At 44.9% G+C, this 16,633-nt stretch overlaps 1 protein-coding gene across 1 annotated transcript in view; it reads right to left on the reverse strand.

The window, feature by feature from the left end:
• The window catches only part of CCDC88B (coiled-coil domain containing 88B), a 98,653-nt gene that overhangs the window by 74,102 nt on the left and 7,918 nt on the right, over positions 1 to 16,633 (reverse strand). The window contains exons 8-9 of the mRNA XM_030219306.1: positions 10,600 to 10,766; positions 8,397 to 8,478 (exon numbers count right to left, since the gene is read on the reverse strand). Coding sequence (XP_030075166.1) covers positions 8,397 to 8,478; positions 10,600 to 10,766 — 249 coding nt within the window. The remainder of the gene's footprint in view (positions 1 to 8,396; positions 8,479 to 10,599; positions 10,767 to 16,633) is intronic.

Consider the following 16,633-nt stretch of genomic DNA (forward strand, 5'->3'; position numbering starts at 1 on the left):
CCCCTGGGATAGGGGCTCGCATTATGGGCACCCTAAGTACCCTGTCCAGCCTGAGCCAACATTTATTGGGAACTTTCCTCACCCTCTCCTTGGTCATTACTGGCTCTGTGATAATGTCCTCCACATGATTCTTCCCTCCACATATGATTTTTGTGTATTGGTAACCTTGAATTATTTTCCTAAAGTTATTCCTCTTAAGCCACTATCCCCGCACCGTTCTAAGCGAGAGGCTTTGTCCTTACCCTCCTCCGTTGCCACAGAGGATGAGGCGATTGAATTAGCCCTCCAGTATATCAATTCTACTTATCCTCTGACTAAAAAGAGACTTGTAGCCCTTTCTGCCACGGCCTGGATTCCAATTGGAGGCCCGGTAGCGGGTATTACTGAACTAGGTATGGCTACTCGGAGACTTCAGTCCCTACTTCATGTTTTAGTTCATGAGCTGAACGTGGTAGTCAATGCATTGCAGGATCAAATTAATGAATTAAGTATAGTTTCTCGGTATAACCGTATGGGTCTTGACTACCTCTTTGCAGCCCAGGGTGGTCTCTGCACAGTGTTAAATTCTTCAGAGTGCTGTACTATTGTCATAAATAGGACGCATGTAGTTAGGCATGCCATGGATAAAGTCCTACAGTTGGCTAGCCTTAATGTGGAGGATTACCGAGGAGGATTAGACCTTACCTCCTGGTGGTGGTCATTGACCTCCTGGATACGTCCTTTGTTCATTTCCCTAATAGTCTTAGTTTTAGCAGGGTTTTTGTTTTGTTTCCTGGCCTCATGTGCTTCGGCAGTATGCCGTCGGACCTTAACAAGTAGGGTAATGGTGGTTCATAAGTCTATTCCCAGTTAGGATCACTATAATCTCCAGAGTTTGAGTTGTGAGACTTATCTCTGCATAAGCTGATTTTAGTCTCAAAGGGGGGAATGAGGCAGCCATGGGCAAAGAATAATTCTGAGAAATCATATTAAGGGTTAATTCTGTTAAAATCTGGGGTTTAAAAGTGGTGTTTGAATTCTAGCTTTTTACCTTGCAAGCAAGATAAAGGAATGCAGGCTGGAATTAATTACTAGAAGTCTAGCGTTTGCCGGGCTGGGTTAGAAAGGTCAGAAAGACCCTTGTGATTGATGGATTGCTAAGCAAACACATATGTATTCTATTATGAGCCGGCATATTGCAGGCAGTTTGTTTAGGATTAGTTTAAAATGCTTAGAAGAAAATACTATTTAGAGAGAGAGGCAATAGATTAGTATTTACAAGTTTTTGATATTTAGAATATGTCTTATAAGGATGCTTATTTTAGAATATGTTTTTCTGTGTAATTAATATGTAGGATACCTTTCTAAATTCTGTATTATTCTTTGTCTGACGTTCTAAGCAAAGACTGTAGTGAAGAGGCCAACATGTGTTTTGAATTAACTACGGTCTTAGCTAGTTCTGTGAAGGAAGCTGATAGGTGAAAGAGGTCAGGACTAGTCAGCTCTCTTCTCCTTGATTAATTGTAGGTAAATGTAGAAATGGTCCTGAATGCCATTAAGTAAGATTGGCTTTTGACCCCTTTAATGAATGCCAGAGTTCAGCTAGCAGGTAGTATGAAGCTGATTAGGAATATGAGAATAACCAATGTTAGATTGGGCCTCTTGGTCTCTAAGGGAACCCAGTTTAAGCTATAGATGAGAAATCAATCATAATGAACATGCAAGAGTTCTGGAGACCAAATGTCTGGTGTAAGGGGCCCCAGGTCACAGGTCAGTTTAGGATGTCTGGAACCTATGTAACTGATATTTTAAAGTAATGATTGGTTGAGGCCAGGTAACCAATCTATTCCTTAACCAATTGGAGAGTAAGGGGGGGCAAGGCTAGGAGGGGGATAGAACAGTATTTAAGTAGGAGCAGAAGCAGTTTACGTCAGAAGAAAGGAAGGAGAGCTGAAAGAAAGCTGGAAGACAACAGGAGAGAAAGAGAGCAGAAGGAACAGACAGAAGAGAAGAGAGCTGAAGAGGACAGACAAAAGCCATAACATCCAGAGAGCTTAGAGAGAGAGAAGAGAGCTAGAACTGATGTCCTGCTTTGTTTGCTGGCAAATAAAGAAGATTTCTCCCTCATTCTGGTGTGTGCTGTCTGACTCCTGAAGTATCACAAATTCCTATCTCAATTCCTGCAACACTACAGACAGCCAAAGACCCAAGACTGCTACCTCAAAGGCCCGCTTCAACACAAACTCCAGCTTCCCATAGGCACCCAGTTGTATAAGAGGTTTGGGAAAGCTAAGCCTCCTCAGCCGCAAGCATGGCCAGCCTCCACAAGTCAAAAACCAGCAGCAGTTCAGCACAGCATGCAGCAAAGAGCCCACCACAGCAACCACCAACCAGCAACTTACAGGACATGAGAGGACCTTCTCTCTGCAACAATGTCTTAGCTGAAGTTCACTTCAGGGCAGATTAACACATTTAGGAGGTCATTTTATAAGGTTTGCACAGCTTTTGCATGTATAAACAGAATGATTTACCTGTGTAAACAATTACAATTTAATAAAACTTGATATAACGCCCCATTAAAAGTCTAGGTGGTTCACAATACATAACAACCAAAAAAAAAAAGAACAGAAAAGAACACCATAAATTCAACGAAAAGCAAATCTACGAATGCATGTTGAGAACTATTTTAGAAAGCCGATATCGACATGCTGATTCGCAGTACACACTGGGCCTGAAATTCAGCCAGCAACGCTTTTGCTGTCCGCTGCCAGCATTAAACCTGGATATTCAATGCCACGCCATATCTGGCCGCCGGCATTGAATATCCATTTTTTTAGGCCGCTAAAAAGTTAACTGGTTAAGCCAATATTCAGTGCTGATTGGTTAAGTTGTTAGCGGTTAAAGATAGAACCATTATTTATGTAGTCAGACTTAAGTGCTAAACTCATCTGGTTAGGCGCTAAATATCTGCGCCTAACCAGATTATTCGCGTAACGTGGTCAAGTTTAGCGGTAGGCACTAACTACAAATATTCAGTAGGAGACAATCGTTATCTGCCACTGAATATTCACGGTTAGTCACAAATACACTACTTAACCAGTCAGCAGCTGTTTGTAACCGGTTAAATAGAGCTGAATATTGGGAGGGGGGCTGTTTTCAAGGGGGCATGCTCTGGGTATGTTTTGTGTGTAAAATAATACCTAAAGGACTCAAAATTTTGAAATAGTTTCAATTACATAAGTTCACTCAATCACCACAGAGACAAAAATAAAAGTCTATAAACCCTTTAAAAATACGTTGAAGGTGCTCTGAATTTGTGACGCTAAGCCAAGTGGACGAGCAATCATCATCCAATCATTGCATCTGTTGCCCCCAGCAGCTAAAGTTCAAGATTCATCTAGCAGTCCAACTGATTATTTTATCAGCTTCTTGCTTCTAATATACATAAAAAAGTTTTTACTATGTGTTTTTGACACCAACGCAATCCATATCAGCACTTTTCATTTGACTTGTCATTCCCTATGCTGTTTTCTATTATTTTCAGTCGGCTCCTTCTTCCATCTTCTGAAGGATTATCTTTTAGCTCTAATATCTTCCTTCACCTCACTTTTTAACCATGCCGGCTGTCATTTGGCCTTCCTTCCTCCTTTTTTAATAAATGAAATACATCTGGTTTGGGCTTCCAGGATGGTGTTTTTGAATAGCATCCACACCTGATGTAAATGTTTGACTTTTGCAACTGTTCCTCTTTTTTTTTTACCAGTTTCCTCATTTTATCATAGTCTCCTTTTTGAAAGTTAAATACTGACGTATTGAATTTCCTATGTGTACTTACTCCAGAGATTACATCAAATCTGATCATGTTATATCATTTTTGCACCTAATGTTAGCTGCAAACATTTGTGCCTGCCAAAGGCTGATGTAAATGCTTGCGACTAACTACTGTTAGGTGTGGAAATGGAAGTATTCTATAACGCCATGCCTAAATCCTGAGAATGCCCTTGACCCACCCATGTCCCTCCCTTGGCCACACCCCCTTTGGAGTTGCACATGAGAAACGTTAGGTACTCAGTTTACAGAATAAGGGTGTAAATCAGTTATGCGTTCAACTGCTAAACAGTGCCAATCACTGTTCCCTCTAAGCTGAGAAGGTGTCCTCCAACTTCATTGCTATCAGTAGGGAGTGGTATGTTTTCAATTGTTAGGGATAGGGAGGCTCCCTAAAGTCCTGCAGAATTTGCCTGTCCATCACTATTGAAAATGTGATAGTGAATCAGTGCCACCCACTGGCAAGACTGTGGATGGAGGAGTCCCACTCAGCTTAAAGGAACAGTGGTGCCAATTAGTGTGTATTAAGGTCAATTATTGGTACTTATCTCCAATTAAGTGCCAATTTAGGACAAAATAGCTAATTAAGTTATATGCATAACTGACCCTTTCTATAACTGGGTACACATTTGTGCACCCAACTTTAGGCGCCATTTATATTATTTGAGGGTTAAGGGGCAATTTTATAAGTGGGCACCTCCTTTTAGGTTCCTTGATGCCATGATAGCCTATTCTAGACTGGCAACTGGGTGCCCAGAGTTCCCTATAGAATACTAGTATAACCCAGCATCAGCCCCCTGGGTCTACTTTGAAGAGTCCTGGTGGTCTAGTGGTTTCTTCGGGGGCAGGAAAGAACCCCACCCTTTCGTGCCTGTCGCCGCAGCTCTACCCGGTGTCACTGCATATTCTTATTGTCCACTGAGACTACCTGCAGTAGTCTTGCGGGTCTCAACAGTCTCACGAGACAGTCACAGGAAGTCTCAGCAGCCATTTTGAAGACATGGCGGTGCTGGACAGAGCAGCACAGCAGGCAGGAAAGAGTGGGGTTCTTTCCTGCCCCGACAAGGGCACTAGACCACCAGGGCCCTTTAAAGTAGGCCCGGGGACTTGGGGGGGGGGGGCTGTAGTGTGCAGGGAGGGGAAAGAGAGGCATTAGGCCCCTCAGACCCTCTGGGCTCTCAGGCACTGCCCGGCTGCCTGTATAGTCAGTCCACCTCTGCTGCTATTTACATGTGTAAATGAACATATATCCATGAAAGCGCCAGCAGTGGCGTACCTAGGGTTACCATACGTCCGGATTTACCCAGACATGTCCTCTTTTTGAGGGCATGTTCGGGCGTCCGGGCGTGTTTTGCCAGTCTGCCCGTTTGTCTGGATTTCTGGACAAACAGGTGGGCGGGTGACGGACCTATCCTAGCCTCCCCTCCCCTTACTTACTATCTACTGCCCTGGTGGTCTAGTGACCTCTTCGGGGCAGGAAAGAGTCCCCTCTTTCCTGCCCGGAGCGCTGCTCTTGCCCTGCATCCTGTTGCTGTGTGACGGTCTCGGGATTCAAAATGGCCACCGAGAGTTGAAGCGGCCTCGTGAGACTTCAACTCTCGGTGACCATTTTGAATCCCGAGACTGTCACAGCAACAGGATGCAGGGCAAGGGCAGCGCTCCGGGCAGGAAAGCGGGGGCTCTTTCCTGCCCCAAAGAGGTCACTAGACCACCAGAGCAGTAGATAGTAGGGGAGGGGAGGGGAATATGTAACCTGGGGGAGGGGAGGTGATGGGGAGGGGAATATGTGACAGGGGTCGGGGTGAGAGCGAGAAAGGGCGGGGTGAGAATGAGAATGGGCGTGGTGTGGGCGGGGCAGGGGGTGCGACATGTGTCCTCTTCTTCCGAGGACAAAATATGGTAACCCTAGGCGTACCTACATTAGTTGCCACCCAGGGTAGAGCACCCCACAGGTGGAGCACCCCCTCCTCCGAGCAAGGAGGTGAGCTGAGCAGTTGCATGTCTGTCGGCTCTGCCGGTCCCATGCCTCTGAACAGGATGTTGACAGAGGGTGCACGGGACCAGCAGAGCTGACAGCCACATGCCTGCTCAGCACACCCCCTTGCTGCCTACACCCAGAGCAGATCACCCCCTCCACCCCCCCTTGGTATGCTACGAAAGTGCCAGTATTCTGTGCATAATTGCAAGCACCCAGTTATAGAAATGCCCATCATGGTTCCAAGAGTAGCACACAAACATTCAAACCCATGGGGTTTTTAACAAAAATACGTTTCTTACTGAAATGGATGTTCTTGCTGGATGTGCCAACACCCAGGGACAGACTGACAGTGATCTGGGCCCCCAGGCAATGAGGGTCATGGGCCCCTAACCACCTATCAAAAGTGATTAGTTTTGATGGAGTCTAGGGGAGAGTGGGTCTGCTATTGTTGTGGGCTTTCAGGCACTGCCCTGTTGTCCAATGGTCAGTCTGCCTCTGCTGACTCCTAAATGTGTATTTCCTGGTGTCCTTATATCTATTTTATGAAAGGCTCTGCATTAAGCAAGCCTTTTATAAAATACTCAGGAAACTGCATGACCCAATCTAGATGTTCTTTATTAAGTGGGGTTTTTAGTGTGATTCGCTTTAACACGCATTTCATCTTATTTCTGAAACTGATAAACAAGAAAAGTGAAAAAGCCTGTATGGCTCCGTTTTGAATACTGGTGCAAACCCTACAGGTAAAAGTCCCTGTGGAATTTACATCAAAGCACCAATGTTGATGTTTTAGCCCTATGTAAATTAGAGGTGCTGTTTTACTGGTCATCAGCACCCCCACTTCCACCCTGTGCAGGCATCACTGACATACACAAAGCAGGAATACAACGCAGACATTACAACTTCACATGGGTATTGCATTGAAGCACATAAAACATGAATATAGCACAGACAACTGAAGAGGAGACTTGGGAAAGGAGATTTTTATAAATAGTGAATGTTTGGGTAGAATCATTATTCCAAAAATCAAGTGTATTTTAAAATGCATTTTGGACTTAGGAATAGGCCTTAGAAGGAAGTGTCAGAGCTAGGAAACAGACCTGTCAATATTCTGAGCTGTGCAGGCCAGTGGCATAGCTACGGGGGGGGGGGGGGGGGGGGGGGGGGGGGGGGGCTCAGGAGCCTGGGCCCCCTCCCTTTCGGCTCAGGCTGCCTCCAAAAACGTGGCAGCCATGGAATGGCTGAGATGCCCAATTCCTGCCAGCCAAAGTGGTCCACTGCCCAACCCCCTCCCACACAGTCTGAGCAGTAAAGAAGTTGGTGGGATGCTTCAGCCGCGGACACTGGCATTTCTAAGAATGCTCAGTTCAGCAGCAAGAACTAAGCATGTGTGGGAATATCGGTATCAGGGGCTGAAGCATGCCGCCAACTTATTTGCTGCTCAAGTAGCATGGATTGGTGGGGGGGGGGGGGGGGGGGGGGACTTAAGCACTGGATCTCTTCAGTTGGTGGGGTTTGGGCATCTGCACCAGCAAAGATAGGATTTAATGCTGCCGGGGGATTGGGAAGGGAAAAGATAACAGGAAATGCTTGGCGCCACCCCCCCTTCCCCAAATGGACTTCTGCTTACACCCGTGGTGCAGGCAGTAACATCTATTGTAAATATCCCATCACCATTCCAGAATGCAGAGAAGATTGTTTCCCTCATGTGTAAGAGACGAGACCTCTCTCCTGACTCACCTCTACTGGAGACCTTTCCCTGGAAGATAAGGCTTCTCTTCCCATGGCTCCAAATACCCTGCATAGAATCGGTGACTGCCAGAGCTGGAGCAAGGATAGTAAGGTGCTATAGAACAACCTTTTGCCTTACCCAATCCCCATTACTTTTAGGCCCCTATCTTCCAGCCCCCTCCCCCCCCCCCCCAAGTTTTGATAATTAAACTCAACAATCATGATCATCACAGACAAATCCTATAAAAATTCAAGTTAAAGAATGTGATGTGGCTCTTTGAGTATGTGTGGCTGCCAGGCCCTCTTGTTTTGCTTTGACTGTAGTTGCCCTTTGCTGCTCCCAAGAGGCCACCACCTTGGGCGACTGCCTAGTGATGCTTAATGTTATTAAAGACCTACTTATTCATAAAGGCGTACAATAAAGATTCCCCATAACGACGTGACTTCCTAATTATTCCAATCACAACTATTAAGGAACCCTCCTATCTGTCCATCCTAATTACATCCTCACGACTGAATATTATATCTTGTCCTGATATCATTATGTTATGTAATGTTGATCTTTCAATCCACTTCCAATCCAATATGATTTACTTATGCACTCTTATTTGTAATAACTGTAAAATTATTATTCCGTTATTATGATTGCTTTGATATTCTATATACCCATCTGTATCTATATTTTGAAATTCTTATCCTATAATGTGTACATGTGGCTATAACATTTTGTGAGCCACACTGAGCCTGCAAATAGGTGGGGAAATGTGGGATACAAGTGCAGCAAATAAATAAATAAATAATGGTTGGACCAGCCTTGGGGGCCGCCATTAGCTATGACCGTCTAATCAACCAGCATCGAGGAGCTGGAGCTCGGGACAGATACCTCCTTCCGCAGCTTCTTCACTTCTGCCTCGAAGTCCAGGATCTCCTGCTGATAGTCCAGGAGCTGCTCTGCTTTCTCTTCCCTAATCCGAAACATGGAAAATGTATATTAGAATGGCCTGATGTAAGGACTGTACAACAGAAACAGCAGAAAGGAACATGCATATTGGGCCATATTCAGTATACAGCGCCCAGTTAGGAAAGATCTGTGCTAAACTCGTATTCTGTAAAAGGTAGGGCTGCATATCTAAAGTAGAGAAACATAGAAACATGACGGCAGATAAAGGCCATATGACCCATCCAGTCTGCCCATCCTCTGTAACCCCTAATTCTTCCTGTTCCTAAGCAATCCCATGCTATTCTGCTTGCTGTTTTAGATTCTTTAATTTGTAATTTTTCAGTCTGTATTTTGTATTTCTTATCTTTTCATTACTTTTTATTCTTCAATTTGTTTAGGGCTGCATTTTGATAACAATTTGTAATTGCGATTAATCGTCCAATTAATCACGCAATTAACGGTACGTTATTTATTTAGTTTTGTTCCCACTGCAGCTCCCTGTGACTCTGGGCAATGGAGGGTTATGTGACTTGCCAAAGTCACAAGGAGCTGCAGTGGGAACAAAACTAAATAAGTAACATACCTTTAATCGCGCGATTAATCATGATTACAATTGTGTTACCTCAGTTGGAGTACTGAGTAGGATTAAGTTCAAGATTAGTTAAAAGGTTGCAATTATTACAAAACACTGCAGCCCAAATGATTTATGGCTGCACTCGTTATGATCATGTGACACTTTTGTTAAGAAGCTTACATTGGTTATCAGTTTCTGCAGGGATATTTTTAAAGACGGTTTGTATTGTATTTAACATACTACAGGGATTGTTCCTCTCTTTTCCCACAGTTGATGGCTTATCCAGCTTTCAGAGTGAATTCCCATTTTCATTCCATTTTACAGTTGGGATTTCCATCTGTTAAAAAAAGTCCAGTATAAGAGATTTCACAATGGTTCTTTTGTTTTTCAAGCTAGTAAATTGTGGAATTCTTTATCTGTACAAATTCAGGCGATTTTTGGTTATCTGCAGTTTGAAGACCTATCTTTTCAATAAGTATTTGAATGAGTAATTTTAGTAGGCTATTCTTGATCTTAATAGTATGTCTTTGAATTTATGTAACCCGCTTAGATTCAGTATTAATATTAGCGGGATACAAATACCTTGAATAGAATAGAACAGAATCAGTCAAAATGCAGCCCTAATAAAAGGCGATCTGTCCCAAGCCAATTCCATCATCCAGCTTTGGGTGCAAGAACTTATGCCCGCTGAAACCAGGTGAAAATCCTCGTGCCCAATTGCTGGCAGTTGGGTGTGCAAATGACCTTATTCAATATTACATCTACATTTTTGACCCACCCATGCCTCTCCCATGGCCATACCAGGGGCAGACTGACAATGGTTGGGGGCCCCTGGGCAGTAAAGGTCATTGGGCCCCCCCAGCCACTGCCCACCGACCCACCGCTGCCCCCCCTCTTGCACCACTGCTGCCTTCCCTGGTCTTACCTTGAAGGACCTGTTGGTCTAGTAGCTTCTTTGGGGGCAGGAAAGAACCCCACTCTTTCTTGCTCACAATCGCTACTGTGCCCGGTGGCTGCAAGTGTTTTTCGAAATGGCTGCTGGGACTTACCGCGATAGTCTTGTGGGTCTTGGCAGTCTTGCGGAAGTCTCAGCTGCCATTTTTAAAACACAGCGGCGCCAGCTTGTGGTCATGAAGAGCAGTGGCAGCAGGCAGGAAAGAGTGGGATTCTTTCTTGACTCCCACAGACCCTTCAAGGTAGGACCGGGAAGGGCTGCAATGTGCTGCGGTGGGCAACCAGGCAAAGCCTTTGGGCACTCGGGCACTGCCCAGTTACCTGAATGGTCAAGTCCACTTCTGAGCCACACCTCCTTTTCAGTTGTGCACCATACAATTTAGGCACGCCGTGTTACAGAATAGCACACAGGCAGATTCATGCGCAAATCCCTAATTAGTGCTAATTAATGGCAATAATTGATTGTTAACTGATTTGTTTGTGTATGGATCTGAGATCTGAATCTAAATTAGGGCACCCAAATTTGGTCGCCGTTTACAAAATCCGAGAGATAATGCAGCTGCTCTGACAGAACAGGGCTAAGCAGGAGGCATGAGGAAGAGTAAAAGTGAGACTCACAGTTCCTGCCGGGCACGGCGCAGTCTAGCTCTGGCATCAGCGAACTGCACAGTGAGATGTTGCCAGGATTCACAATTTGGAGGCAGATAGAGAGGCTCATCTCCGGCAAGAGAGGAGGGTGGCTGCTGCTGGGCATGGATGAGCTCCGCTTCCAGCTCTGATAGTCTCTGTGAAGCACACAACTATAATTAACAGAGGGGCTGATTGCAGTGCTCACCTCCACACTGACACCTCTCCCACTGTGAACTAATTATTGGAGAGCACAAACTGTTCCCTTTACAGATTCACATTTGTATATGTTACCAAAGTAGCACATTGTGGGGCTAATTAAGAGCATTACCTGGCATCCTGTCTCTGACAGTGGCCAATCCAGATCACAAGTACCCAGCAGCATCCCAAAGAGTAGATCCACTCCTTGTTGCTCACTCCAGGGGATATGCAGTGGCTTTCTTAAGTCTATCTGGCTAATAATTTAATAGTAATAATAATAATAATATTTTCCAAACTACCCTCAATGATGCAAAGAGAAAGTAGGTGTATAACTTTTCCTTTATAAAAGTGCCTTGGGGGGGGGGGGGGGGTGAAGTTCCCACAGACAATTAAACCTTTTTGCCATGGAAAATGACATTTTCAAATCTCTGTATGCTATTTACCCACATTCCCCCCCCTCCTTCCCCCCCCTGCCCCCCAACACACACAATGTAAAACAGGGGAAATTAATTTAATTATTTATATTTTGCTCACACCTTTTTCAGTAGTAGCTCAAGGTGAGTTACATTCAGGTACTCTGGATATTTCTCTGTCCCAGGAGGGCTCACAATCTAAGTTTGTACCTGAGGCAATGGAGGGTTAAGTGACTTGCCCAAAATCACAGGGAACAGCAGTGGGATTTGAACCAGGCACCTCTGGATTACAAGACTGGTGCTCTAACCACTAGGCCACTCCTCCACTGTAATTGTAGTGTGAAACAATATATTTTTTTTTTATTACATTTGTACCCTGCGCTTTCCCACTCATGGCAGGCTCAATGCGGCTTACATATTATATACAGGTACTTACAATGGAGGGTTAAGTGACTTGCCCAGAAGTGGGAATTGAACTTAGTTCCTCAGTTCCCCAGGATCAGAGTCCACCACCCTAACCACTAGGCCACTCCTCCACTCCCCCTGTTAGTCATGGGGGGGAGGAGAGGGACAACCTGTATAAATGCAGACACAAATATCTGCACATACTCTGAGCCCATGGACATTTTCAAAGCAAAAGTGTGTGCATGCTTTCACTTTGGAAACAGCTGCACTGACTCAGGCCCTGATGCTCAGAGCTTACTGTGCTTTTGTTTGATTTAAACTGGTTGTAGCCAGTCTACACACATTATTCAGTGCTTAATGCACAAAGGGGTTCTGCACCACTTTTACCATTTGTGGTAGCAGCTACTGTTAATCCTACCTTGGGTTACCATATTTTGTCCTCTGAAAAAGAGGACACATGTCACGCCCCTGCCCCGCCCCGCCCCATGTCCCTGCCCCGCCCCACCACGCCCCTTTCACATCCTCGACCCACCCTTTCTCGCTCTCACCCCGCCCCCTGTCACATATTCCCCTCCCCTTACTTACTATCTACTGCCCTGGTGGTCTAGTGACCTCTTCGAGGCAGGAAAGAGCCCCCTCTTTCCTGCCCGGAGCGCTGCCCTTGCCCTGCAGCCTGTTGCTGTGACAGTCTTGGGATTCAAAATGGCCGCCGAGAGTTGAAGTCTCGGCTCGCGAGGCCGCTTCAACTCTTGGAGGCCATTTTGAATCCTGAGACCGTCACATAGCAACAGGATGCAGGGCAAGGGCAGCGCTCTGGGCAGGAAAGAGGGGGCTCTTTCCTGTCCCGAAGAGGTCACTAGACCATCAGGGCAGTAGATAGTAAGTAAGGGAAGGGGAGGCTAGGATAGGTCCGCTACCCACCCACCCGTTTGTCCAGAAATCCGGACTGGCAAAACCCGTCTTGATGCCCAGACATGTCCTCAAAAAGAGGACATGTCTGGACGTATGGTAACCCTAATCCTAGGCAAATGTATTACAATGAGCATTCTGTGTGATGCACAGACATTTCTATGTGATGTACAGAAAGGAGCATCTACCTTTAATGTTATTCCAGTAGATCTGGAGCTGTTGTTGCATGAGGGTGTGTTCTCAGTGGATCGGTTCACTTTTAATATTTATTTATATTTTGCTCACACCTTTTTCAGTAGTAGCTCAAGGTGAGTTACATTGAGGCACTGGATATTTCTCTGTCCAGGAGGGCTCACAATCTAAGTTTGTACCTGAGGCAATGAAGGGTTGAGTGACTTGCCCAAGATCACAAAGAGCAGCAGTGGGATTTAAACCAGCCACCTCTGGATTGCAAGACCGGTGCCCTAACCACTAGGCCACTCCTCCACTCCATAGGCCACTGAATGTGTATGTGAAATGTGCCATGTGCGTGTATTATATGTGTGTGTGTTCCGGACATAACAGTAGTGTTAAAAAGCTGTTGTGGGAAAAAAAAAAGGGAAACTCCATGTGATGTCACTGGATGCATGTCTACGACGTGGTTGTCACCTTTTTTTCCCTGGGCATGTGTAGAACTCATTCATATATGCTGACGATGTCACAATATACATACCCTACAAACACGATCTGGCAGAAATCACCAATGAAATCAAGCTCAGTCTGAACATCATGGACTCATGGGCAAATGCATTCCAATTAAAACTTCATGCAGAAAAAACACAATGAGGCATATTTTCAAAGCACTTAGCCTTCCAAAGTTCCATAGGTTTCTATGGAACTTTGGAAGGCTAAGTGCTTTGAAAATATGCCTCAGCGTCTCATCATTTCATCCCAATACAATACATATAATCCCAAAAATATAAGCACCCCAGGTTACACCCTTCCTATCGCAGACAGCCTGAAAATCCTCGGAGTAGCAATCGACTGGAACCTCTCACTAGAGACCCAAGCGAAATCTACCATAAAAAAAATGTTTCACTCTATGTGGAAACTCAAACGCATGAAACCATTCTTCCCGAGGGAAATATTTCGTAACCTGATACAATCAATGGTACTATGCCACGCAGACTACTGCAATGGAATTAAAGCGGGTTGCAAAGAACAAATCACAAAGAAACTTCAGACTGCTCAAAACACAGCAGCCAGGCTTATATTTGGAAAAACGCGCTTTGAAAGTGCCAAACCCCTTCGAGAAAAACTGCACTGGCACCCAATCGAACGTACTGCTTTCAAAATTTGCACCCTGGTCCATAAAATAATCTACGGCGAAGCCCCGGGATACATGACAGACCTCATAGACCTGCCAGCCAGAAATACAATAAGATCAGCACAAACATACCTAAATCTTCACTACCCAAGCTACAAAGGACTCAAATACAAATCAACGTTTGCATCCAGCTTCTCCTATTTAAGCGTTCAACTATGGAATGCACTGCCAAAAATAGTAAAAACAACGTACGACCACCTTTATTTCTGGAAAGAACTAAAACCAAACCTGTTCAGAAAGGCATATCCCACCGACCCAACATAAGAACCTAAGTACCTGCAACACAACAAAACCAAAGATCGTAATGGACGCACCCCAACTCTCCCTCTTCCTCTCATATGTTCCCCCAATGTACCTACCATACATGAACCTTATTCTACCACTAGTACACCTTGTATTTGTTCATACCAGAACTGGCGAACGCCGTAACGGTACTATGTAAGCCATATTGAGCCTGCAAATAGGTGGGAAAATGTGGGATTCAAATGTAACAAATAAATAAATTAATTAAATTAATAAAGAAACATTGACAATTTTTGCAAAACTGTTCTGCACATGTTCTAGACGCTTTCCTTATTGAGCCGCTTGCAGAATTTCTGCGCATCTCATTTGCGTGTGATTTCCTTTGAGCATCTATTGCTGTTACATAATCGATAATTTCAACCACAGATAGAGATGCACTCTGTATTTAAGGGTGGCTTTTGAGTATCAGGGCCTTCGTGTGGACAGCCTGCCCTCTACAGGGGAAATTCAGTAAGGGACCTGAGTGGGTAAAGCAACGTTTTATATGCTCAAGTTTACTTTTACATTGCAAGGGAGTAGAAGCATGTAAAAAAAAAAGGACACACACAGAAGCAAACTGGCCGATATTCAAAGCGACTTAACCAGACAAAAACAGCTGTTGACCGGTTAACTCGCTCATATGTGGCTATCTGGTCATTTTCAATGGCACGTAACCTGCTAGTGGCACTGAAAATTACTGGTTAGCACTGAGGAGGAAGCAAGCTAGGTTGGGGGCATTCCAAGGGCAGAGTCCGGTTAGTTCTCAATTGTCAGAGCTAACTGGCCATGTTTAGACGATAAACAGGACCTCATAAATAGCTGTCCTATCTTTATGCGCTAGCCCATAGCTGGTTAAGTCTGAATATTGACTTCACCAGTCATATGCTAGTCGGCTTAAAAAACAAAACAAAAACAGAGATTCAATGCCAAAGCCTGAACAGGGCCCAGTGCTGCATTTCTGGTTTTAGCGCTGCCGGCGGACAAAACCCCCCAGTATCCATCACTGGCTGAATATCAGCCGGACAGTGCCTATCTTCAGGCACGAACCCCCTGATATTTAGCACTATTGAACTGGCCAGGAACAGATTAACTGGCTATCTGCGAATATTCAGCATATCGCCAGCTAAGTTTGGCGGCCAAATCAGGCTGCCGAAATAGCAGGTCTATCTTTGGCTGGTTTAAACTTAACCAGCCAGTACTGAATATTGGCTTGGCTGGTTAAATTTAAAGCAGCCAAAACTAAACCGGATATTCAATGCCAGTAACCAGAAAGGGCCCAGCATTAAATATCCAGGCTCACCACCGACCATGGGAGTTAGCCGGGCTGCCTCCCGCAGTCTGAATATCGGCCCCATGTTTAAATCATGTTTATTAGTATAAAGTTCAACAAACATCCAGCATGTCACCAATCCAGAAATTGCAACTAAAAACAATTATCATACATATAACCCAACATTCTAGCAAATATCTTTATATAGGACCCTGTACTGTTCCCCTTTTTGCCCCCACCCCATCCCCTCCCCTCCCTCCCTCCCTCCCCAGATCCTCTTATCCAATTGACGCTCTAATCAAGGAAAGTTGAAAATTCTGCTCCGTGCCATCGGTGTTAGAGCAACCCATAACAGTTCCCAGACCTGTTGAAATTTGACCACTTTCAAAGAAGCAAAATCTGCCTCCGAGCAGGTGCAAACGTGAGCAGCTTCTTTTGCTGGTGTAATTTTATAAAGGTACACTGATGCACCTGTTACCCTTCCAAAATAGGTACAAATATAGGCAACTATGTGCTCTGTAGGCATGGACAGTGGAACTCCCAGCACTGATCTCTCCATACTGCAGATAGAGGAAACGTTATTGGCGTCTACGCGGGCCCAACGCAGGCCAAAATGGAATTACCGCTCGACCACCATGTATCTCTTTCAGTAATTTCATGTTTGGCGCGCATCCGATTTTTGGACATGTGCCAAGTGACATTTGACGCACGTAGGTCATTACCGCCTGGTTACCACGTGAGACTTTACTGCTAGGCCAATGGCTGTCACAGACCCAAAATGGGCGTGCGGCAATTTTGATTTTGCATCATGTCCATTTTTGGCAATAATTTAAAAAGGCCTTTTTTACAGGCGCCCTGAAAAATGGATCAGCGCGTGCCAAAATCCCATGCCTACTCTACCACAAGCCATTTTCCAGCACACCTTAGTAAAAGGACCCCTTAGCAAATCAGAATTCAAAATTTGCGTATAAAATATTTTTCAGCAAAATCCACCCCCTGTATTGTAGTATTGGGAATGTCAGAGGCTATTCAGCCAATTGGCTACCTGTGTGGGCTGGCATATTGCCTGCCCCCCCCCCCCCCCCCCCCGTATACTCTTGCTTTTTGTATTATATTGTTCAATTGTTGGAAATGTGTGCAGGGATGTGGGACTTTCCACAACATTAGTATGTTAACTTT

The sequence above is a fragment of the Microcaecilia unicolor genome, chromosome 11, assembly GCF_901765095.1.
Source record: "Microcaecilia unicolor chromosome 11, aMicUni1.1, whole genome shotgun sequence".
In the NCBI taxonomy this organism is placed as follows: domain Eukaryota; kingdom Metazoa; phylum Chordata; class Amphibia; order Gymnophiona; family Siphonopidae; genus Microcaecilia; species Microcaecilia unicolor.